The sequence below is a fragment of the Pezoporus flaviventris genome, unplaced genomic scaffold (genome assembly GCF_033815535.1).
Source record: "Pezoporus flaviventris isolate CSIRO_AGI_PZ_B2104156 unplaced genomic scaffold, CSIRO_AGI_Pfla_v1 ptg000054l, whole genome shotgun sequence".
Taxonomy (NCBI): Eukaryota; Metazoa; Chordata; class Aves; order Psittaciformes; family Psittacidae; genus Pezoporus; species Pezoporus flaviventris.
Window position 1 is genome coordinate 6425150 of NW_026892602.1, and position 25324 is coordinate 6450473.

At 42.3% G+C, this 25324-nt stretch overlaps 1 protein-coding gene across 9 annotated transcripts in view; it reads left to right on the plus strand.

Annotated features, from left to right (window-relative positions):
- Positions 1–25324, plus strand: part of ZNF423 (zinc finger protein 423) — a 235109-nt gene that overhangs the window by 189457 nt on the left and 20328 nt on the right. For 7 of the 9 annotated variants that reach the window (XR_009746157.1, XM_061469081.1, XM_061469079.1 and 4 more), the window contains 2 exons: positions 22123–22254; positions 23563–23678. The exons of the other annotated variants lie outside the window; for them this stretch is intronic. Coding sequence is in view for 6 of the 7 variants with exons in the window: in XM_061469081.1 (XP_061325065.1) it covers positions 22123–22254; positions 23563–23678 (248 nt within the window). In the remaining variant the exon portion in view is untranslated. Of the gene's footprint in view, positions 1–22122; positions 22255–23562; positions 23679–25324 lie in introns of those variants that run through there. 9 annotated transcript variants of the gene reach the window in all.

Consider the following 25324-nt stretch of genomic DNA (forward strand, 5'->3'; position numbering starts at 1 on the left):
GGTTGCTCTGAAAGACTGCCATGGTTTCTAGCAGCATTTTTTATGGTCTCAGCAAGAATTGCTGCCGAAGGCGGGGGAGTCTGGGCACTGTGGAAGCTCTCAGTGCCATTGCCAGCAGATCCTCCTTGGCTAGTAAGCAGTGCTCCTGTGTCGCTCAGCCAGGAAATGCTATGTACTTCCATTTAAAAATACTTACGAAGTCTACTTAGTAGGAACTGAAAAGCCAGGACCACCATCAGAGTATCCTCTGGCCTTTCCCCTCCAAAATCATAACAGATATTTTATAAGCTATTTTTGAGTAGCAGTGGGAAAGCATGCAGGCCATAGAGGTTGTAGGAAGGTACTGAGAACATTTGACCAACTGTTAATGTCTTTTAGGGAATTAGATGCCAATCACTGTGTGCTTCCTTTACTTATAACTTCATCTCTCAATCAAACTGAGCTTTTCTGTTGAGCAAACTGTATAGCAGAGTGAGGTCCAGAGAAAGGCTTCTTTCTCCCTCTGAATACTGCTACCAGTTCTTACTGGAGAGAGCAAGAGTTCATCTTGAGCATCTTGCAAGTTGTTTTTTTCTTTCAAAAGCACCTTTCAAAGTGGGAGTATAGGCAAGTGATCTGAATGATGAGAACAAGCTGTAAGGCGTGCCTGGTCCCTGGGCAACATTTCAGATAGCAAAAGGCTATCTATTTACATTTGCCTTACGGACATTTATGTATGCGATACCTTCCATTATCCATGCTACTTAAACAGGCTTCTTCCTGACAGTGGGATTAGGATGCTTTGATAACACTATATTAATATATAGTTAGCCATATACAAATGAAGTATTTAATTAATTAAATTTGTGGATATTTTAGGTTATGTAAATCAAACTCAAACAATAAAAAGTCCTGTTGCTGGAGGCAGATAGAGGGCCAGCTACCTTGCAAGCAGATGTCTGTCTGTGAATTCATCAAAAGATTGCATGAATGATTGTTAGCATTTCTTCTCATTATCACATTTATCAGCGAATACAGATGAGCTGGTTTTCCCCTACATCCTGTTGGATAGTTGCTTCTGAGGGAGGAGTCCGGGCCAGGCAGTGTCAGGGATGTGGCATCTTCTTTGCCCATTTAACTGCCAAGGATACACTGGCTTGGGCAGGCTGGGGCTAGCCCCGTGGCTCTGGCAGAGAAAGGCAGAGGTATCTCGGGTACTTATGGGCAGCCCGGCAAAACAGGCTCCCTCCTGCAGCCTGAAGAGCTGGGGCACATTCACCTCCTTCTCTTTTTTTTAATTGGCTTGTATTTGTCCAATCTGCTTAAGATAAAATTTAAGATTCATATTCAAAGGTGCTGACTGACACGTTTCCTTTATGAATTCTTGTGGATTACCATTGATTTTTGCCTGTGGTTTTCAAAATCCTACTTCTAGGACTCTAGAGATTTCCCTGCTGCAAAAATAATGTATTGTCATTCTTAATATCTCAGATCCTTGACACAATATTCATATAAAATCCACAAAAAAAGTTACATTAGAGTAACACTGAGGGTCTGACTGGAACCCACCAAGCAGGGGAAATCAAAGTAGAGGCTGAAAATTAGGGCTGACACTGTGAAACGTATCCCATTGTACTTAAGTACTGGAGTTCATCTGTGATTGCAAGATCACTTGCTTTTGAGAGCTGGATTCCTCTGTTCAGAAGGAATGAGTTATGATGTGTTGTAAATTGTCAGGATTAACTATTGGAGTTGAAAGTGCATATTTTTGTGGAGAGCTACATAAACCAGCATGATGGAAGTCACTTTAACATATTTTATGAACTTTTGTTCTCTTTCACACACAGTGCTATTAAAAATGAATTCTGCATTTCTGCTGCTCGCATTGTAATAATTCTGGATCAAATTGTTCAAATAAGAGGAGAATGAAGATGTCAGTGCGAGCTTGTAGGCATTTTTCCTTTAACTATATTGCCCCAAAACCATTATGTAGACATGTGCTGTCATTTGTATGAGTGTGACAGATAGGTTGATTTATTCACTTGCAGGATGTAAATATGTGGTCTGAATGCTTGTAGCAGCACTGAAGTGTTGAAAGGTTTTCTTTTTGAGAGTGTCTTTTGACCTTTCTCAAATGATCTCTTTAGGAGTTAATTTTTTCTAGTGTCATGGTTTAGACTCTGCCATGCAGTCTCTCTCTCACTCCTTCCCTTTCTCTCCCCAGCTCCCGGAGGGATGGGAAGGAGAATTGAAAGAATGTAACTCACACGGGTTGAGATAAGAGCAGTCCAGTAACTAAGGTGTAACACAAATCACTACTGCTACCACCAATAATAATAATGGTAAGGGAAATAACAAGGGAAGAGAATACAACTGCTCACCATCTGCTGACTGATACCTAGCCCGACTGAGCAGTGATCTAGCCCTTCCAGGTAACTGCCCCCAATTTATACGATGGGCATGATGTGCTGTGGTATTGAATACTACCCCTTTGGCTACTTTGGGTCAGGTGTCCTGTCTCTGCTTCCTCCCGGCTTCCCCTCCTCCCTGGCAGAGCATGAGACTCAGAAAGTCCTTGGTCAGACTAGACATTACTGAGAAAAAACTAAAATCATTGGTGGCGTCAGTGCTGTTCCCAGGCTGGAAGTCAAAACCACAGCACTACACCGGCTACTGAGAAGGAGAAAAATGGCTGCTACTGCTGAACCCAGGACATCTAGTCAAACTTTTTCTTGCTGAGTTTGAGAACCTACTCGAGTTGTTCATTGGTTTCTCAGTGTGGAATATGAAAGTGTGTGTAGCATCACAGATGGGAGCAGAGAAATAAAAGGGAGATTTCCTGTGACTTAGGAGAGGCCGGGAGGGCCTTACACACTGGAGGACACCTCTGAGGGAGGTGGGCTGTTCATTTGCACAAGGTGCACATGCTTGTCTGCTGCTGCCACCCATGTTAGCAGCAGGAGGAGAGTAGAAGTGTTCTGACAAAATTGGATAAATCAATTAAATGTATAGGTTTAGATTTCAGAGCAAGATGTTTCAATCGTGTTTTTATTAATGGTTTTAGAAATAGCTGCTCATCCCCCTTTCCATCTGCTTCTCTCTTCTGTTACTAATTGTCAGGTGAGAGTCCATCCCTCCTAGTTCACTGAGGTAATGTGAAAGGGTTTCTTTATAATTGAGGGTTATGGGTCATTTATATATATCTAGGGTCTGGGGTTTGTGCTATTTTTAGCAGTGGGCAGATAGGGACAGAAAGTAGATGCATGGATTCCTGTTGGAGATGTGCATTCAAAACTTGGTGAACTAAAGCACCTGAGGAGCTCCATACACATCAGGGGTATGCAAAGTTCATGCAGCATGACATGTTAGTCACCAATCCTGATGTTGACCAAGGGGTATGTGAACATGAATTGTTTTGATGTAGATGCTTACCAGCTTCACTTGTTATCTGCCTCTGAAAACACCAATAGACTAAACTGAGGTTTGCTGTAAGTCAGTGGAACTCCATCAAATGCCAGTGCTGTGCTGAGATGCACAAAATGTCCCACTAAATGTGTGTATTCAACAGCATTTGTAACATTCCCATTCTGGTATTGGAAATCACAGCATTATCCCAGCTGCTTTTGAAGATGTGGCAGTTTCTGCATGAAATTATTTTTTAAGAGGCTAGATGAAGTTACAGGTTAGCCTGGAAAGCTTATTTTCCTCTGGAAAGATGGTGAATGCCTTTCCTTGATCACACTGTTGGCACTTTACATTGGTTAACACAATTCAAAGGGTAAATTCTGATAACTTACTGACCCAGCACACAACTGTTGGTTCTTTAACCTGCTGCAAATCATGTTTTTTATCATATCCACCAACATCCCCAAAGTGAGGTGTAAATGTTTGGAAAAGATGTGCTGTTGCTGCTTGCTTGTGTACCATCAGGGTGAGGTTTTCTCTTGAAGATACCAAGAACTAGGCAACATTAAACAGCATTGGCTCACAAAACTTTTCAATTGACAAAATGATTAGAGGAGGCTTTAGAATCACACATAGCAGCTGATCAGTTTAAAGTAAATTTAGTATTTCCAAGAAAAAAAATTGGTTTTGTTCCTTTGAAATTATGCATGCCTAAGTTAATCTTTCAAGTGAGTGACAAATCCCTGTAAATGGGGTTAGCATTGGAATGAATTATAGTTACAAAAATTGGAATGAAGATAAATCACATTTCCTTGGTGAGAATCTGATAATAGCCGTCGGATCCATACAGCACTGCCCAGATGTAGACCCCTTGTTCTGTGACCAGGATGCACTCTCTGGAGCTCATGCTGCTTACCCATGAGATCAGAGCCTACAAGGCTCAATACTGGGCACTTTCAGTATTTTAGGAATTTTATTAAAATGAAGACATTTGGACTAGTTCAAGCAGATGTGCACCTAAAACAAGGAAACAAAAGAACTGGCTTGCTTAATTTTGGGACAAGCAGATTTTTGTATCACAAGTGATGACAATCCTGAGTCTATTTAAGCATCACAAGGCTAACTGCTGCTTCGTTAACCTGTGTCAGAATGTCTTTTTGGGGCAATGGGGGTGGATTGGCAGTACAAAGGCACTGTGTAACAGTGCAGGCACGGCTCTGACGAAGTGTGCTGACCTCCCTGACCTGGTTCCCTTCACAGGAATTAACTTCCTTGTTTTACTGAGTTAGACCTTTAAAAAAAAAAAAAAATTAAAAATCCTTTGAGGCCCTCCCAGTCCTCATCCAGGGGGTGTTGAGGAGCCCTTGGTAGCAAGGATCCTGGAGGACTGGTAGTATTAAACTGCTGTCAAATTACCAAAGTATAATGATGTTCAGGATGTGCACTTTCAGCCACTAGCTCTTCAGTGTGTGGATGAATGTCAAAGGGAATATTTTGTGACAGTTCCTTGTGACCCATATTCCGCAGAAGTCTCTTATAAAATAATGTCTGAGCGAACACTACTTGCACGTCCTAAGGACACCTCATCCCCGTAAACCCAAAGGTAGGAGTGAAGCTGCTGTGCACTGGGAGAGCTGACTTTCTATCTGAGAATTTTGGTCTTGTTTGATAGTTCAGCCTTTGTGCCCTGCAGATCCATTTTCAATTGTGTGAAGCAGGAATAAATCTATTACAATGACCACCACTTTTTTTTTTTTTTTAAATAATACAAGATAAGCCTGTGAAGAGGTGTTAAAAAGTAAAAATGAAAAGCAGAACTTGTAAGGAAAACCTGTTCATTGGACAAACCTGCAATGCAGTAAATAATAACCCCAGAGGTGAAAGACAGCCTGTTCTTTAAAAAAAGGCAGTAGAACATACTTTTTTTTTTTTTTTTCTTTTTTTTTTCCTTTGGACCTTGGGGGAGAAAAGGTCCTTTTTTCTTTAGTAACTTTTCTGATTTTAGATATATGCTTGTCTGGTCATAAGGAGCAAGGTCACTCCTACTGCTCAGGGCCTAGGCTTTGTGCTGGCATTGGCAGGAGCTTCTTTCCTCTTTCCTTTTCCTTTCTCCCTCTATCTCTCCTTTTCTTTTTCTCCTGAGGTGCAGATGGCCACATTTGCAGGTTAACTGGAACAGCTGGAGGCACATTATTAGCTTCCTGCTGCTAACTCATATTTGCTTAGATTTTTTTTTTTTTTAACAGCAACATAATTTGCAAGTAGTAGGCCAGTGACAAAGCTGGCATGTTCTAAATCCGCATCTGATTTATATAATGTTGTTGCTTATCAGTGAATGAAGTCATAATTATTGCTTTGTACCATTAAATAGCATAAATATATAAACTGTTATACAAATTGCAGCAAATGCTTCCTCTAGGGAGCTCTAGACAAAATTTTAATGTAATACATTTGTCTGTGGTGGCAGTTTCTATGGTATATAATAATGTTGATAAATTTTACTGTAGCAAGTGACATTTTGTAACATTAATCCTGGTGGTAAAAATCTGATGAATACTACAGCTGTACTGGTGGGTGCAAGAAGGAGAGCTTTTGACACCTAGTGAATTGATTTTAATAGCTCTTTAAGGCTCCAAAGCATGAGGATGGTGCAGAGATGGCAGATCCCTCACTGAACAGGGACTAGGGCAGGTGCTGGACAGCGAGGCACCAGGGAGCTTGACTTGATGATGGTGATAATTAATTCTTGTAAAAATCTTCATTGATTAATACCTCCTTTGCTTTGAAAAGCAAAAGGAAACCAAATGGTGTGAGGAAAACACTTAAAATCCTCACTGGTTATTTAAACTCTGCACATGTGAGTGAAGACCCTGTAATAATTAAGACTTGCAGCACCTGGGCTCAAATCAGATGTCAGACATACGGGTGCACATGCCCATGCTGGCTGAAGCTCCCCGCTGCTGGGGTGTGCTGCCACACGGCCAGGGGATCAGTGAGCACCCAAGTGCAGCCCCGCATGTGCTAAGTGGAAACACACCAGCAAAGTAAATGAACTTGTGACAGGAGACTGCAATGAGACTTCCTCTGACTTCACTTGCATGTAGGAGGAATAGGGTGATACTGGTAGGATTTAGAATCTGCCAAATAACAGCAAAAATGATGTTGCAGTTTTTGTGAGCCTTTTAAAATTGCTTTTTGCATCATTTTGTGATCCAGGTCCATTTCTGACATAAGTCCCAGTGTCTGGGCTGGGGTTTGCCCGTGGTCACTGTGCAGGCAGTGGGGTGACACAGCGCTGCTGACAATGCTGGGCCTGGCAGTGTCCCTACCAGGAGGCCCTGGGATTGTCACCACTTATGCCCAAGGTGCCTGGCTGTGGTCATGGACAAAAGCAGCTGAGTCACTCCCCTCCTCAGGGAGACAGGCCAAGTGTGGAGAGGCAGCCCGGGAGCAAGCCTGGGCTGTACCCCATGTGTCCCGCCAGCAGTTTGAGGAGTGGTTTGTTCTGCTGTTATTCCTGGAAATAAGGAGTGCTCAATGTGGCTGTCCAGGGACAGTGGGCACAGTCCCGCTGCCAGGCAGGGTGCATGCACAGGCTGTATCAGCTTGTGCACTGCTGCAGAAGGATGGTGCAGGCAGGCGAGGGGATGGGTTTGCTCCAGGCCAGGGCAGCAGGCAGGGGCCAGCTCCAAGAGAGCGCCGGCAGAGCTGCTTCCCTTGGAGAGCTGCTGCCCTCCCACCCACAGCTCTCCTGGCCTGTGGTAGGTTTCACAAAGTGCAAGTGTTCTCTGCCTTGTGTACATTGACCAAAGCAAGTATCCTACTGCCCAGGGTACTGCTCTAGCCAAAGGCAGGAGGAAGAGATGAGGCAGGCCAAGAAAAAAGTTTTATACTATTTGTGCACAAGTTGTGTTTCTGCAACAGGAATGGTATTTCAGGTGCTCAGTTGCCTGTGTATTATTTATTCACGTGATTTCATTGTTAAAACTGATGAGATGCTTCAGCTGCCACATGATCCTGATGGCTGCTGAGCACAGGTGATTCCCTTCCGTCTACATCAGATGCAGCTCAGGAAATAATTAAACGCATGAAATGAAATCACCCTTTGGTGCATCAGTTTCTGGTAGAGACACTTCTGGCAGAAGTATTTGGTATAAAATCTTGATGCAGGAGACAATTTTTATCTTTTGTGATTTGTCTTAAATAACTTGTAACTGCATCTCACCTGGTCATAAAACAAGTGAGCACTTGTATTTCATTAATATACAGTGATAACTTGCTCACGTGTACTTATTACTTGTTGTTCTTACTGAATTTCCAAACTGGTCTCAGAAATGTAAAGTTTTTACAGAAAAAGAATGCCAGAAATGTGCCTGCCTCATAATTAATTTGTTAAGGAGCCATTTTCTCCAAAGACGCTTTCAAAAATAAATGGATAACTCAAAGGAGAATTCAGGAGATCACTGTACTTGAGACATGTTAGTAAAAATGAAGAGCAATGCACTTTTTGCACATGGTCATTTAGACTGATATGACCCTTCCCCACCTGAAAGTGTATTTTTCTGTTTTCTTCATGATGTGACTTGTTTCCTTTTCAAATTTTCAAATCCATGCTTCTGTTTCAGTAGTATGAAAGATGCAGCTACACTGTTAAAATTGCAACCCATGGCCATAGGGAAAATCCCAATGACTTTGGGCTGAACAGCACTGAGATGTCTGACACACACCATGGCATCTTGTCTACGTTTTCCTTGTGAAACCCTGGTAATGTCTTGTATGGGTTTTCCTTCACTTGTTTGTTTCCTGTGTTGTTTGTATTTCACATGTCCACAATAACTTTTGTTCTCTCCAGGAAATCACAGGTTTTTTTCCTTCCACCCTTTTAGACACAAACTTTATTAAGTGGTTAAGGATTAGTCTGCTGTTCTCTCTGAAGCCTGAAGTGCTGATGATGAAACAGTGCATAAGGAATCCTTCCCCATGTGACATGTGAAATGTGAATCCTAAGCTGTAAGGTGTGTACGTTTGGAATGATTAGTTGGCTCAGCTCAGTACATGCCTGAATCATACTTAATACTGGCAGGGCTGTGTGAATTCAGACAACCTTTGTTGATGTATTCTGCAGTACTGCAGTGATTCATGGCATCCTGCAGAGACCACCAGGCCAGCCCCATCACTGAGCAGGTTACAGAAACTGCCTCAAAACCTTGTAAGAAGCTGCTGTGGGCTCCCACCACAGGAGCCGGGTGAGCATCTGCAAGCTTGCACCATCACTCTGAGTTCTCAGCCTCACCCTCTGGCAGCAGACATGGATTGTGGGGCTATGGGTAGGCCTGGCTGTGTTTGCTCACTCCAGCAACTTAACACAGTTACAAAGCTGATGTGTGTCCAGCCAGTTCAGCCATAGCAGCACTTGGTTTGTCTTTAAAGGATGGTAAAGTTGCATTTGATACCTGTGTGTGAAGCAGCAGGGCCATCTAGAATAAAAGCTTACCTTACATTTACTTCTGCAAAGTCACTCTGCATTTGTGTGCCTACCGCAAGCACTTATGCTTGAATGAGATATGAGATTTTTCAGCTACTGTAAATAGATCATCTTTACAGACCACAATAAAATGTTCATATAATGCTTAACTGTACATTAAGTAAAAACCTGCATTAGAATATCCCGTATTCTTTCTATCTGGTAAATAAGAGCATAAAGGCGAGTATCCCCACCACTCCCATTACTGTTCATAGCACTTAGTTACATTAGAAGAATGAGGCATTGTTCTGCCAACTTTTGTTTCCCTCCATTTGTGCTACTTACAGTGTATGAATCCAGCACGCTGAAGCAATTACTTCTGAAATCCAGCTATCATGGCACACACAGGTACCACAGCACAGCCACTGCCCGGAGTCAATGGCTAGCACCAGTCTTCTGTGCTCATGACTAGAACATTATTGCTTTGAGCTGGGTTACAACTAACAACATTTGGAAGGTGTAGGTGTTACGCTGCCTGCTGAAGCATGACTTGTATTGCATTAGAGCATCATGGGTTTTTTTAAACAGGCCAGAAGGGGTTTTCAGCTACGGTCAGTTATTGGGCATTGCACTGAGAGTGTACAGGGTGTTTGGGTGGCAACAGGGGCCTGCACTGTATTGACACCTTGCCTGCACCTTTGAAGACCAACTGAAGCATTGATGTGTTTTGCAGTTCACACAGCTGTTTGGGACCATTGCAGTTTATAAGTGTATTGTGGAATCTCTTTTCTCTGCTTTTACTCTGCTGACTTGTGCATTGCTCAAGGAGGAGTGCATGCCTTCTCCTCTTTCCCTAAAAACTGAGCACTCGGACTGCAGCTACACTGCTGTGTAAGTTCACACAGCTGGATTTGCTCCTTTCACCACCTCTTCAGGAAGCATGAGGGCAGGAGGCAACTCCACCTACCGCAGTTCAGCTCCAAACCAAGGCAACTATTTTACAGAAAGTCTGAGGGCAAGCAACCAAGGTTCAAAACTGCCTCTGCTCTTATGAGAAATCAATATTTAGCCATAAAACCAGGAAGGCATGGTTGGGAATCACAGCCTGAATGAGAGAGTTTCAGTATCGTCATAGAAGATAAAACAAGAGGAAAACATTTTTGAATTTACTGTTTGTGTATTGAGGCCTTTTATTATTCATCAGTAAGTAAATATAAGCTAAGGGAGTGATTTGTTTCTAACAAGCTTATAAAATACTAGAATCATTTGTGAGTTTATTGGAGTGCTGATTATAAACATTCCCTCATGCACACTCCTTTGTGTCAAATTAACATTCAAAATACAAATACTGTATCTTTAAATATTTCTGTACTCTCTTCCCAAGTATTTGAGGTCTTTGATGGGAGACGATTGACAGTGTCACATGAAAAGTAGCTGAGTGCTCTGTCACCATTTTGGACATATTTTTCATTTCTTTGGCATTTGTTTTGTTCATGCTGCTTCTTTGAATTGGCTGCGCCATGCTCTAGCATTTCGGGTTTTGATGCAATGCATAATTGATGCTCATCTAGCTGCATAAATCCAACTGTTGTGCATGCTGCACAGCCTCACACAGCTTCCTGGGATGTGCCCCGTGATCCGATTGTGCTGTTGTATGGTGTGAGGAGTGGCTGTTTATGCTGGGCCTGGGTGGCCTTCGTGCATCACCCTGCAGCCTGCCAGGGTGTTTCAGGCACATGGGTGGCATCCTTGTCTCCCAGAGTGCTCCCCTGAGGAGTTGGACTTTGTGGCCTCAGGTATGGTTAGAAAGGGAGGTAATCAAAAGGAATAGAAATGCAAAGAATAGGTAGGATTTGCTGCATGTTCCTTAGACCCCTGGTTTAGACCAGTCCCTGTAGGCAGTTTTCCCAAAGGATGTGCTGTGTATGGAAGGCATCCCAAGGCCAGGGCTCTCAGGATGCTGCTGATTGGTACTGGAGAGCTTTGGGGAACAGACCTTGGTTTTGCTCCTTGCTGCCACCAGAGCCATTTCACCCCCTCCATGTCAGTCCAGCAGGTGTATTTATAGTTTAATCAGACTGACCATTTGTTTTATGATTTTGTTTTTCTCTCCCTTCCTACTAAAACATTCCCCATATTGTCATTGCCAGTGCCCAAATTCCTTGCCTTTCCTGTCACTGTGTAACTTGTTTTTACTCAGTAGAGGAAAAGCCTGCAAAGGTGGGTCTTAGGCTAACATTATTACAGTGCCTGCCATTTAAAAAGTCAATTTTTGCCTACAGGCAAAGTACTGTTATCAGAGTTCGTACCTATTTTGCATATATACGATTGTATCTTCCCTACCTCTCTGGGGTGACAGGAGTAAATGCTGACTTCTTAATGCTGATCGTTCGATCTGAGCTTAAAGTAAGTGCTCACAAGAAAAATGAAGAACAAAATGGTGGGTAACAGGTCTCTGACAGACCTTTATTGTTTCCTTCTCTTTGGTTCAGACAGGGACTCCATGACAGTTTGATTTAGGATCTCATTTTATTTGAGGAAGGAGCTGAAAACCAGTTTGATTTTCCCTCTCATTTTTCATTCTTCCTCAGTAACTTTTGCAGGGCTGTGGAATATGGTCCTTCTCATACGTGCTTATTAGGTAGATACCCCTAGATCTATTCCAAGTTCAATGGATGCACATGAGGCCATCCTCTACAGCAATCCCACTGTACCTTTGGACTTTTCCAAGTCAGGCTGGCCTCTTCTGTGGGCCTCCAATCCATTACTGTGCCCACCCTTTGAAGGCACTGTCCTGCTTGGACCAGCCTACCCTCTGTGGCTGGGAACTTGTTGGTGCTTCTTGGTGGGCATTGTGGGTTTGTATTAAAAAAAAGGAACCTCAGAGAATGAGAGGAGTTGCAGAGAGCCCAGGAAACCTCTACAGTGCCATGGGGCTGAGATCTGGGCAAGTTCAAGCAAAACTAGTTGTGTAGGAGTCCCACTGTTCACAAGCCACCAGATCTTCCTAGGTGATGTTGCATTTTTATATGGTAGCATGCTCACACTTTCCCATGTCTGGGAGAGGGCTTCTTTGGCACCATTGTAGGATCGATGTTTTCAGATCCCTTTGTTGGAGCAAAAATACAGACTTTCCTTATATCTTACGCTAAGAATTCTGTGATAGCCCACGTATGTTCTTTGGAGTCTGTCTACAGTATAAGTATTTGTACATGGCTTTCCTTAATGGATTAAAAAGCTAATAACATATAAAATGAAGAAAATGTGTTTCTAAAAAATAAGTAAAAGCAAGCTGGTCACCATGTACGCTGACAGTGTATTTGCCAACAGCCATATGCCTGACAGAGCTACTCATGTAATAAAATAGAATGGGATTTGTTTACAAAGGCAAAAGTCTTTGGGGTTAGGAGCCTTTGGGGTTTCTGCCCACACTGCCAATCAGTGATGCCTGCAGGCTGCCCTGGAAGTGTGCACTGGCTGTTTGCAGAGAGCTCAGGGCACCTGTATCATTGCTGCCTTTCCAGCTCCAGATCATATCATGGAATCACAGAATTGTTTAGATTGGAAAAGAGCTTTAAGATCATTGAGTCCAATGCTAACCCAGTACTGCCTAATCTACCACTAAACCATGTTCTGTATGTGAAGCTGGCTGGCTTGTGCAGAACGAAGAACAAATGTAAAGGTGATATTAGGTTTTAGGTATTATAATCAATATTTGTATGTTAAGTGCTACCAAGATTAGCTTCACAGTCTGTGCTATGCAGTCATTGCTGGCAGTGCGATCTCTTCCAAAAGGTCGCTGGGTTACAGCTTTTCTTCTTATTTGGGATGAAGTTGCTACAGGGTATGATTTCCACCTGGACTGTGAAGTGCTACTTGAGCAAATTCCATCAACATCAATGGGAGATGCTCTGTACATTCACTTGTGCACATTCCCACAGTACAAGGGTACATGTCTGCATAATGCAGAGATACTTAAGATATTTTCTTGTTTTCATGCAGATTCTTCTTTTTGACTGCCTTTAGGAATATCGTGCCTTACTGCACCTTAGGATTCCCAACTTAAAATACATCTGCTAGGGCATATTTGGGCATATTTACACTTAATGAGCTTTGAGAAATATTCATGCCATGCAAAGTCAGTCACCTATCATAGCCAGCCAGACCTTGTTTAATCACCCATGGTTCCCTCTATTAGCAATGGCATCTCATCTCATCAGTTCTGATAACTGGTTTGTGTCCCTGAGCTCCCACCCTAGTCCATGGGGAGAGGGAGCAAGGGAGGTGCCTTGGGGTAGGGCTTAGGGACAGGAGCCTCTCTGGGACAGGGATGGATGCAATGTGTGTTCTGCCTTCATGTGAACAAGTAAGGCCTGGTGCAGTTGTGCTAAATGACCGTGATAGCTCGGTAACGTTATTATTGATTTTTTTTCCAAGTAAAAGCTGAGAGATGTTTCCAGTGTTTTCCTTGTCTGCATGTGTTTTAAGAAGAATTTTGGTCCATACCCTGATAACACTGCCATAAGAGATTGCGTTTTAACCAGAGGCTTATTCCCTAACAGTTCTGTTTCTTACTAAGAAATGAAGGTGAATTCATGTTTAAAAGAAATGCATTCATCTAATCTGAGTAAGTGGGTGCAAACTGCCCCAGTGTTGCGGCACTGCAGCAGCTGGCCCATCTCTGAGCCATTTGGGGTTCTGTAACAGAAATAATTGGTTTTCACTTGCACTTACAACTTTACTGCATCATTTCCCAGATATCTATATTAATATAAGCTTTAATATGACCATAGCTGATACTGCTGTAAAGTTTACATTTCTGGATATGTATTTACATGTTTATGCAGAATTAGCAATATCAGAATAAGGCCTGTCACATCAGTTCAGCTGTACTCATTCAGGAGGCACTGCACCAATACAGCAATAACTGAATTTTTCCGTGCTGATGTAAATAAACCCTATCCCCCTCTTCCCCCTGCAAAAAAAAGTTTCATATTTATCATACTTTGACACCTTAAGTACCTTCAGCGTTTCTCAGTTAAATGGTATATTTAGAAGAGTTTTAATTTTTTGTGCATTGTGGTTTTATTTCACCTTTCACCATTCTTCTCCCCTCATGCTGTTATGGAAGTGGTTTACAGCTTTCTCCTACTCTGTGCATCACCAAGTGTAGTTGACAACAATTGGCTTGTAGCCTGCCTGTCATGTTAATTGCATACTATTAAAGGCCATTAATCTGATGATTTTTTACACAATAGATTTATAGTCTATCATGTCAATGTGTACGTGGGAAACTGTAATGTGAAGATCAGTGATACACATCAGCAGGAGTTCGCATGTTTAAAAGTTACTGTGTGCTATCCTGAAAGTCCTGGCTGGTGCAGGGGGCTGTAGCCAGGGCTCGGTGTCACCCTGACTTGGATCTCCACCCCAGGAACCTGCCTTTGGGGCAGGCAAAAATGAACCCAGCATTTGGCTCTTAAGCAGTAGCTGTAGATGCAGGTGCAGCCTGTGCACAGGTGTCTGTGCAGGGCTGCTGGTAAGAGGGAAGGCTCTGCCTTTGGCAGCTCTTGCTCAAGTTGTGCCAGCTCTGGGGCCTACATGCAACCAGGGTCAATGTACGCTGGGTCTGCAGGATGTCTGGGTGGGATGTGGTGGGGAGGGGGCACCTTGTGGCTCTGGTGGTCCTGGTGCTGAGGCTGGGGAATGTGCCAGGCCTGTAAAACAAGTAAAAGGGGCTTTATACCCTTTCAAACTCAGTTTAAAGCTTTACATGGTTTAAAAGCACTTGGCATATTCCAGTGGGATGTTTAATACGAGTTTAATGATGTTTTAATTTTAATTTTTAATCTCACAAGAAGAATAGATGCCAAGCACATACTAGTAACTACTGTGTGTCTGTATTGGGCTCTTCAGTGTGATATTGTCAATAGGATCAGAGGTTGTGTATTGTTGCTGTGTTGCAATGCAGGAGGCTGCTTCCAGGGAAGTAATGAGAGTGGAGAAAAGACCAGGAGTAATTCAGGTTAAGCAACATAATGGTATGAGGAAGGCTAGTGCAGGGAACAGGCTGTGTGACCGTGGGCCTGCATTCAGGGCTGTGTTACTTCATTTCCACCAGTTATCAACATTAAAAGTGAAATAATATAGCTGTGAACATATCAAAACTTTGAAATACATGGCTAGGGTTGAGTTGTGTGGGAATACCATGCTTTTATTAACCTCTACCTGTTCTTAGGGGTTCATTAGCTTTATCCAGACTCATCTGTTGTGCGTGTGTGTGTATGGACTTGCACACTCAAAAAGGCAGCATGTGTTTCTTTTCCTAAATGGGTTTTGCATCCCCATGGAAGCCACTGGAATTATTTCTTAATGAACTATTGTGAAGGAACAGCCAGACCTACCAGAATTCAGTCCAGAAGTTTTAATACAGGCTATTAAGAAAAAGGATCTTCAGAGAAAGGCTGATAAAGCGTGAAGTTACTGTGCTAAACTGTAGTGCATTTTCATAAATTATCTTTATGCAGTTTTCCAGATTAATATCTAAATCTAAAATAAAGCTCTGCAGGCACGGTCCCTGTGGGGCTCTGCATTCAGCAGACAGATGATGCGCAACTCCATGAACTCCTTTGAACTTTCCAGATTTTATTTTTCTTGTAAACCAAAAATTGAGCTGACAAAGGCCCATCTTACGTGTCTGAGGTTCAGCCTTCCCCAGGAAGTGGGTTGGAGCATGCAGCCTGTGGCCAGGAGGGAGGCAGGGGCCCTAGAGCAGTGCAGGAACTGCTGTCACAGTTCATAGGAAACTCCCTGCAATCTCTCTGGGGCCATGCTTCTTTTTGATGGTCATTTTAATATTGCAGTCTACTGACATGTACTGGAGGCAGTGAACTTGCAACCTACCCTATAAATAATTTGGCATCTAATTCTGCATATTTTGAGCTTGAGGCCCCCTGAGATGATAAAAAGAGTTTAAAGCCCATTGTGTGCTTAGGCTAATTTAGCCTGAAGGAGAATACCTTTCTGAGAGCGCAGATGTGGGTAAGTAGTACATCACAAGAAGCCTTGGAGTTTGTTACCAGGAATCCATAAGCACTTACTCTAGTACCTGTATTTGCCATTAGGTTGTACGGCTTCTGCCTCCTAATGTCTTCCCTGGTTTCCCAAATCCCCCTGAGAGCTTCCTCAGCTGGAGAATAGTGACAGCCACTTTGTCCTGTCAGACCTTTGTCCGGGCTGCCCATCCCTTGGAAAATTTTGAAGGACAGAACCGGTTTTAATGATTTTCGATCAAAAGCAAATGTAAGAAAACCCAACAAAAATACAAGCAAACACACTTTGGGAGCTCTCTGTATTTTTGTTGGTTTTCCTTGCATAGTTTCTTGAAAAATCCAAGTCCCTGTGTTATCATTTTTCATTAAAGTGATGTTTCTAACCACAGTGGACAGCTCTCATATCCCTTGAAAGCTTGTAATAGTAAAATTGTCATAAGGATGAAGCAGGAATGCAAGATTTTATTAAACAATCTTCAACTCATAAAAGACATCAGTGTTGTGCCATTCTAGATCATATAAATATAATTCAAAGCTGAATCATATTTCAGCAGAGAGATAAAGCACAAAAGAATATGAGTAGTGGATACCAACATAAAATATTAAACCATCCAAGAACGGGTATAGATGTATGCTTATCCACATGGGCAAGTCAGGGGCTGTGAGCAAGGCAAGGGTTTGGCAATATATCAGTAGAGCTATGAGCACAGATATCCATGGCAGTCTGTGTGTGTGTGTTGTGGTGGTGGTGGGGTTTGGCATAGTTTCTTGCAGGGTGGAGATGGGCGTTTCTGCACAGCCACATGAAACACTGTGGGACCATGATGGGTATCTTTAGTCTGGCAGGGTTGTCAAAGGGAGAGATGAGCTCTACCTGGATAAATAAGTATAAATAGTTTTCTTTCTGATATGTGACCAGATTATTTTCCAGTTGATTTCCAGCCAAGGTCCCAAGTGGACCACAGATCAAAAAAAGATAAGGGTCAGTTACAAGGTTGAGCTCATTCGGTGTTGCCATGGTAACTGACCTCCAGCATCCCTGGGAGGACAGCACCCAGATCCCCAGGTGACATTTCTGCTGCCACACCATCAATCCGCTGCCTTTCACCGCCTGGCTGCCTAATCGCTGGGGCGCCGTGCTGCAGAGCAGCTCTGTGCTGCTGGTCCACGCTGCGGCAGAGCGCGGGGTCCCCTAGCCATTCAGCCGCCCCACCAACTGAGAGGGCTCGGCTATGTCCTAAGGGATTAATTACAAATCTGTAATGTGGTCCAAGTGGTTTGTATATCAAGCAGGTCAGGGGCTTAGGCAGCAATGGTGGTGAAGAAATGTCATCTGTGCAGCAGACGTCGTCTTCGTCCAATGTGAGCATCTGCAAATTTGCCATCCCCTTGGAGCAGTTTCATTGTGTTCCCAGACCTTGATTTTATTCTCCAACATTGGATTGCTTTTAATGAAAATTAGTGGTGAAGTGGTGCCAGCCAGGCGAGGGGTTGAAGTGGTTCTCTGCAGGCTTTGTTTTGGAGGGGGTTGTCCATCACTGTCATCCTACCCTGCTCCAAGCTCCTGACTCCTTCACAGCCACATGGAAAAAATTACTGGAGAAGCTCCTGCTTTTCTTATGTTATAAATTTTTCTCTTTGCATACTTACTGGGAAATGAATTGCATAAACAGAATAGTTCCACGCAGTTTTCATTTTATTTCCGTGTGTTCTTTCCAATTTCTATTTATTTCTATTACAATTAGAGCACACGGCCCATTTAATTTCACAAAATTTATGATCTAATGGACAGGAGAAGGTTCTCTGTGAATAAGCTATATTAATGCTTTGTTACACTGAATTACAGTATTTCAAAGTTCATTAAAAGTGCAGTTAACTCGTGGATGTGTATATCTAAGTAGAGGAAAGATATTCCCCTTTATTGCCTTAATTTGCTTCAGTGGAGTAGAAATTTAGTGGTCTAGGAAGCTATAGTATGCACGTTGTTGTCAGGAATGAGCGTCAGATTGTCTTACATGATCTCGCAAATTAGGACTATTGCAGTTACTCTATAAGGGGAAATTTTGCTTTATTAAATCAAGTTGAAGAGGTAAGTTTTAACTAACAGTAAAGACAATGCCATCTTGATTTTTATTGTTCACATTTCCTATTTGTTATTGGTGTGGTAAAGTGTCAGTACACAACAGTATTAATGTGTACCGTTATATTGCCATTAGTTATAATTATAAATGCAGCTGATACAGTGTATGTTTAATACTGCATTATTATTTTTACTGCATCCTCTCCAGGAGGCTGCTAGTGTCGGTTCTCTTAGAGGCTTAGAGACTCATTGTAATATGTATTAAATGCACATTGCTGCAACAGAAATAGCTTTATGGAGAAGCATATTCCCACTCTAAAATGGGCAGAATGACAGTGTAAGTGCTACTAAGCACCCTATCAACATATTTAAAACTATCCTGCAAAAGCATCTGAACTTGGGAACAATGAGCGCTGTGCTTTGCCTCTGCTGTTCAGCTGGGTCTGCACACCCGCTAATCCTTGCTAACAGACAGTAAATTATGTACCTCCAAATTTATACAAATGCCTGCCTTTGACATCAGTGGGCACCACCCAGGTTTCACCTTCAGGATTCAGATAATCAGCTCTCATTCCTACCAGCTTCCCTCAAGACCAGTATGGAAATAAGTATGTGTCTGCCAGGGATCAAATGCTTTTGGAGACAAAAGTAGGCACTGAAAACATTACAGGATACTATCATCTCCCCATGATACTTTTACACAAAGCACTCTGTTCCTCTTTTGGCCTGACATAGTTTCAGCCTGACAGAATCCAGCAGGCCTGCTTGTTTTAAACAAAAGCACATCCTATTATTTTTTTGATAAATGAAGTATAAAATTAATGTTTATTATTTTGAGCTTGGGAGAAAAAAAAAGGCAAGAAGCCCCAGGTTCTCATTTGCTGTGCATTGCTTGTTTTGTCCTGTAATCAATTGTTCCCCACACAGGTACACTTACGGAGAAATGGCAGAAGACCTAGCACAGCAAGCTGTAGAAATCTGTATTTTATTTTACAAATGAGAGGGGCTGCATAATTTGCTTGGGTTGTGAAGGTCTCTCATAGATGCTTGTCATGGTTAAAAAAAAAGGGGGTGGGGGGTATTAAAATGAGGGAAATGATTATGTGTTTTGTGTTGCTAAAGCCCGGAACCACACGTCTGACTGGAGTGTTGGTGTCACACCATACTGTCAAAAAGCCACCTTGCATGTATCTATATGATCTTACATATTTCAAGGAAGTTATTCTCCAAAGGTGACAGAGTATCCCTATACATGCGCTGCGTTTCTGTGTAAAATAATATACTGTAAAATGCCATGGAGGAGAGAGTGATTATAGCAGCAATTCTATCTATATCTTTGGGCATTTTCATATTTTGAATACACATGCATGAAAAGAGAAACGTTTGTCATGCTAACCATGGTACTTTTTCCCCCCTTTTTTCTTTCTGGATGGTTTTATAGACACAAGAAATACATAATGGACTCCTGTGGGAGTGGAATAAAAACCCCCACTGGTGAGGAGAAGGCCTTATAATTCAGAAGTGGATTTGCAAATCAAAAGGTCTTGCCTCGAGTGGGATAAATTTCCAGATCTGCAGGAACCCATTATGTTTTATTATTTTTCATTCGAGTTTTAGTTTGTTTGTTATGGATTTAACTATTTAAAATACTGCAGGGATCAGCCAAGAAAATACACAGTCTGTTACCTAGTTAAACATATTAAGCTTGAAAAAATGTACTTCAATTGGTCCAATTGAAATACTGAGCTTTGTTGGTGGTGTGGGATTTTTGTTTGGTTTTATTTGGTTTGTTGTGGGGTTTTTTTTGCTTGTTTGTTTGTTTGGTTTTTTTTTAATTTTACTGAAATTACAGGTATTTAGGCTGGAGAAAGAGCAGCCTAAGTCTGATCAATAGTATGTGTCTCTCTGTATTTATGAACACACATGCTCACACAGGACCAAGGACTGTACATGAATCACTGTTTTCCAAATACCCAGTATGTGGAGGATAGAAAATTAACGTCAAACATGATTTCTCTGATTTACTTGTAGAAGGAATTAATTCCCCAATACCTGCTTTGTACTTGCCAGGCTTACTGCAGCGTTTGGTCACTGTACACAGCTGTGTGGCTGGGCATGCTCAGGATGCTCAGCAAAAGGCACATATCCCTCCCCTATCTTTCCTCCTCTCCAGAGCAGATTGCAAAGACCACACAAACCCAAAACTTACCAGGCCAGGGTCCAATGGGAAAAGCCAGCCTTACACTGCAACAAGGGGAGAGAGTCAGGTTTTGAAACCTCTCTGTCAGAAAGGGCAATATACCCATCTGTAATGCCTGCCCCAGAAGAGAATTGCAAATATTGTTGCATCCTAGAAATATCCTAGTCCCGGGTTATGGCTGCCCAGGGAATTTGAGGAGCTGCTGCTGTGGAGCCACCAGACTTTTCATCTTTCTGTTCTTGACTCTTTCATCCCTTTCATTTTCTCTCTTTTTACCTCCTTACCAACCTGCCTGTTTGTGTCTCCCCATCCACACTGCAGCTCCAGTGCCAGCAGTCACCATCAGCACCTTGGTCTCACCCTGCATACCACCACAGGTCACCCACTGCCACACATTTTGAGAGAGCACCCAGCCTTGAGGTGCCACTGGCACCACGAAGTGCTGCTGCACAAGGCACTGCCTGGGAATCTTTTTATTTAAATTGTTATATTTCACATCATTTTCGAGGGCCCTTCAAGCCCCGTGTACTCTAGGAGTTACCTCTACCTGCAAACGTGCCATGGTGCAACTGTGCAAGAGCCACCATGTGCCCAGGCACAGGCTGTGCCCTGCATCCCACATGTAGAGCCCCATCTTATGCTTGCCCTGGCATCCAGCTCCCTGCCTTATAAAAGGGGTTTGGGCTCCTGAGATTACCAAAGGCCTTGTAAAAAACAATAATTTCCCTCTGTTTAACCCTTTAAAGAAATAAAAAGCTAATTTAAAGCAATTGTAAGTAAAGACCATGCCTTCTGAAGACTTGCGTTATTCATGCGATCCAAATGCATTTGGCAAGAGATTAGTTCATGGTATAATGTAGTAATTTCTTATCTATCTTTGAACTAAAAATTGAATTTGGTGATATGAAGATATAAAAATAAAGCTGAGTGCACATCAAAAGACAATTGCTTTAGCTTTTAAAATATGTTTTCATGAGAAGTTCATGTGCTGACAGAGTGAAGGAAAGGCACATTTCCAGGAAGTATTTATGGAAACCATCCACAAATTTTTTAAATTTTACATGTTTTCTGATTTATATAAACTGTACATTGTGTTTTCAAAATTTCTACAACTCTCTCAAGAAAACCAAATGATTAATTTTATATGTGAAAATTGCTTTAATGTGGCTACATTACCTCAAAAAAAGACTCAACTGCACCCAGAACCAGAAACTTCAGTAAATAGAAAAACTTAGAATCTTATGGAAGTGATAGGCTTGAAACAATAGTAATAATTATTTTTATTTTTTTTTATGAGTTAGCTAGAAAACAGGAGCATTTAAAACAGGCCCTGTGTATTCAATGCTTAAGATATATGGTTTGGAAATGACACTTTCAAATTATATTTAAATACCTCCAGTGATCTCTCTTCACCTTGGAAAAGCCAAGAAATAGAGAACTAAGGCTGACACTCTGCTCTGGATTCCTGCTGTTCTCTGATACTTTCTTCCCCTCCTGTATGTTTACACTAGTCTGCATTTCAGCCCATTTTCAGTGTTGTTGGCAGAATCCACCCTGTTAAACCCATTTTAAGTGATGTTTGACTATTTAATAGTCTATCCCCAGACCAGGGATGCTCACCCTTTGTGGTAGGACGCGAGGTAGAGCAGTGCAGCGTGGTCAGGAGTCTGGGAGCAGGCGCATGGGCTCCCAGCAGGTAGATTGTGGCACTGCTTCATTGCTGCTGAAAACCAGTGCCCCTACAATGTGCTGGGGCCATACATCTGCATGCCCCACATGAGCAGCTCAGCTGGCTTCTCTGGTGAGGCCGGGGCCATGGCAATGTAAGTGGGTCCATGATGTCGTGTGTGCCAGCATAGATGTTTCTTCCCAACTGCTGCTGCTGCATCCCCTATACTAATCTGCTGTGTCACTAACAAGTTGTATCATTTGAACCTTGCAGAGGAAGGAATCAATCATGAGTGCAAGCTGTGTAACCAGATGTTTGACTCTCCAGCAAAGCTCCTGTGTCACCTGATTGAGCACAGCTTTGAGGGGATGGGAGGCACATTCAAATGCCCTGTTTGCTTCACAGGTAAGACAGGGAGGCCAAGACAAGCCTCAGCATGCATGGCTAGATCCAGAAATGACACTCAGGGGATTTGTGAAATGCTGTATTCCTTTCCTTGGGAAAAAGAAATACTGTGCTTGGAAATGTTAAAAGTGTTGTCTGTCTGAAACTGGGGCTCGCTCTGAAGAGCAGTGCTGTGGTGTCTGACACTGAACAGCGCTGCCATGTGCAGCAGGTTCTGCATTGCCCCCCACACTTCAGACCCTTTAAAGTTATACCTTGTGGCTTGAAGGTGCAATGTGTTTCCAAGTGCAAGACTTGCATGGTATGGACCTGCGCTTGCAAGCTCATATTCCCCTTAGCAAGGACCCTGTAAAGACTAGGTAGCTCATGGTCTACTCATGGTGGTGAGGCTCACTTGAGTTAAGGTTTGATAAACCTTTACTCAATAAATAAATAAACCAAATTGTACAACTGTGTCATTTTGTCAGCTGCTATCTCAGCCCAGTTTTCTCATGGTGGTACACAATTTAAGAATCTGCTTTTTCTGTGAGCTTGGAGTTAATTTATCCTTTCCTGAAACATGCTCTAAAACAACTCTTTGAGAGCATGTGTTTAATTCCACTGAAGAAGCTATTTTCAGATGCTGATGGTCATTCATATAAAAAGAAACAAAAATCAAATAAGGTGGATTTTTAACCAGCTAAAACATGTGGTTCAATATGTTTCACCTCAAATTTCACTTGATAAAGTCATACTATTAGTTTGATTCAAAATCATAATGTATATGCTGTAATATTTGTGATGTTAAATGAGAATATTCTGGTTTTATATCTATTGAATGGACAACCCATTTAAAAGGCCTAAAAACTGTGACAAGCCTGCCCTTTCAGATTCACATGCCTGCCAGAAATGCTGTTGTGGGCCACGTGTCTTTCAGACCCCAGCCATCAAGGCTTCTCCTGGCCCAGTTGTCCTGCATTAAAAATGCATCCGATGCACCTGCCACAGGCCCAGGGCTCCCCACAGGAGCAGTGACGTCCTCTCTTTGGTCTCATGACTGAGTTCTTCCAGTTACCCATGGACAGTGTTAGCTTTATGTGAAATATCAAAAATCCGTGCAGCATATAGAGTCTGTTAGAAGTAAGCTGACTGCCAGTCTGGAGACCCTAAATTGACTACTTGTAAGGAAATTCTGCTGAACAGAGTGTATCAGCACTTCTCTGGCAGATATCCTTGGGCTTCTCAGAGTCTTTGCAATCATAAAAGTGCAGTTCAAGACAAGATGCATTATAGGAAGCAGTCTTAACTAATCGTACTATGTTTTTTCAGTCTTTGTACAGGCAAACAAACTGCAGCAGCACATCTTTGCAGTCCATGGGCAGGAAGATAAAATTTATGACTGCTCACAGTGCCCGCAGAAGTTCTTCTTTCAAACAGAGCTTCAGGTATGTTTACCACAGGAGTAAAAGCAAAGCTAAAGCTGTTGATTTCTCTGTGCAGCCATCACCTTTGTCTAGCATTTAGAAAAGGTGTGTACCCTTGATATGGTCTGTTCTGCCCTTAAACAGTCTTTCAGTCTCCTCATGCCTCCCTGGGTGCTATCAGGAGAAAGGGGTCTCTGAGCATGGCTGGAATGAATAAATAAGACAGATATCATGATTCTTTCTAAGTATTTCTCTTGACAGTAGTATTGGTACATCTTGACATGTCTACGTCAAACACCTTGTAAATAATTTCTTTTGTTCTATTAATAATTTAGAGACTTATTAACATACAAAGACTAAACAAACGGTAGCTACCCCCTCCCCTTTCTCATTGTTAAGTCAGAAGTAAAAGAATTTTCCCTACTGAGGTATGAGAGCAAAGCATGGGTGCAGCTCAACACATGTTTAATTAGAGGCTGCACTAAGGCACAAGTACATTAAAAAGATGCAGGTTCTGCAAACCAGGCATTACATACCAGTTCCCTGGCAGCACTGGAGGCCACAGCAGTTTGAGCCTTCACAAACCCATGCCTGGGTGCAGCAAGGCTTTTGGAGGGGTTGGCCCTTGACCTGGGTATGCTGGTGCAGCACTCTTGGGGCCGTGGCCCTAGGGACCACCTTGGCATCATGCTATGAGGCTTGGGTTTAAATTACATGGGTAGCTTTGTTGCTAAATCCAGGTAGATGCTAAAACCAGCATGGTGTGTGTACCTGGTACCTCATGGCGAATGGACTGCTGGAGCTTGCCCGTCTAAAGAGATCTCAAGGGGAGGTGTCCACTTGGCCATCCTTCTTAGTCATATCCTACCTGTGTAGCACGGTCACCAAAATACCGCTGCCATCACCTGTCAAATGCAGTCTCTTTCTGAAATGGTATTGTGTGCCTCATTGCAATCTATTAGCTTTTCAAACCATTTACTTAAACTTTGGAGGGTTTTTATTTATCTTGCTGAATTCCCAAGCTGCTCCTCTTGTGTCGTGGTGTCATGCTGTGGAAGGGTGGCTGATCTTTTTAATTTTTTTTTTTTTTCTTTTGTCTCCAAGGGGAATCTCTTTTTTCCCTTGTTCTAGCAACCTGATTTGCATAAGTGTACAAAAGTTTTAACTATACCTAGTTAATATTTTAATAAAGTCAGCAGATTTTGGGTTTGTGTTCTCTCACTATGAACGTTCTTAAGAAGGCAACAGTGGCTTGCAAAGCCATCTCTGATTTTTCCAGTAATTTTTCCTGTAAAATGATGTTTGGTCAAAAAGCCAGCACAATTAAAATGGGCACACTGGCTTCCTAGGTCACTGCATTAACCTTTAAAATCAGATGATCAAGTAAAGAGAACCATGTGAAATTATAGTCCTTACAGTGCCCGTTTTTTTGCAGTTAAGAGTTTTAATTACATAGTGTCACAATTCTGAAGTGTTGCGCATTGCAAAATTGCTGCAAATAGCAGCTTTAATCGGATAAATTATGATTGTAATTTTCCAGTTTTCATGCAGGATTTGTGTGCACTTAAAAATTTTGTGCTCATAATAATTACATGAGTAGTTTTGAATGGTGTTGGCTGAATGAAAATTCTGTTCTTAGCTGCACAGTTTTAGTCTTTATCTTAGCA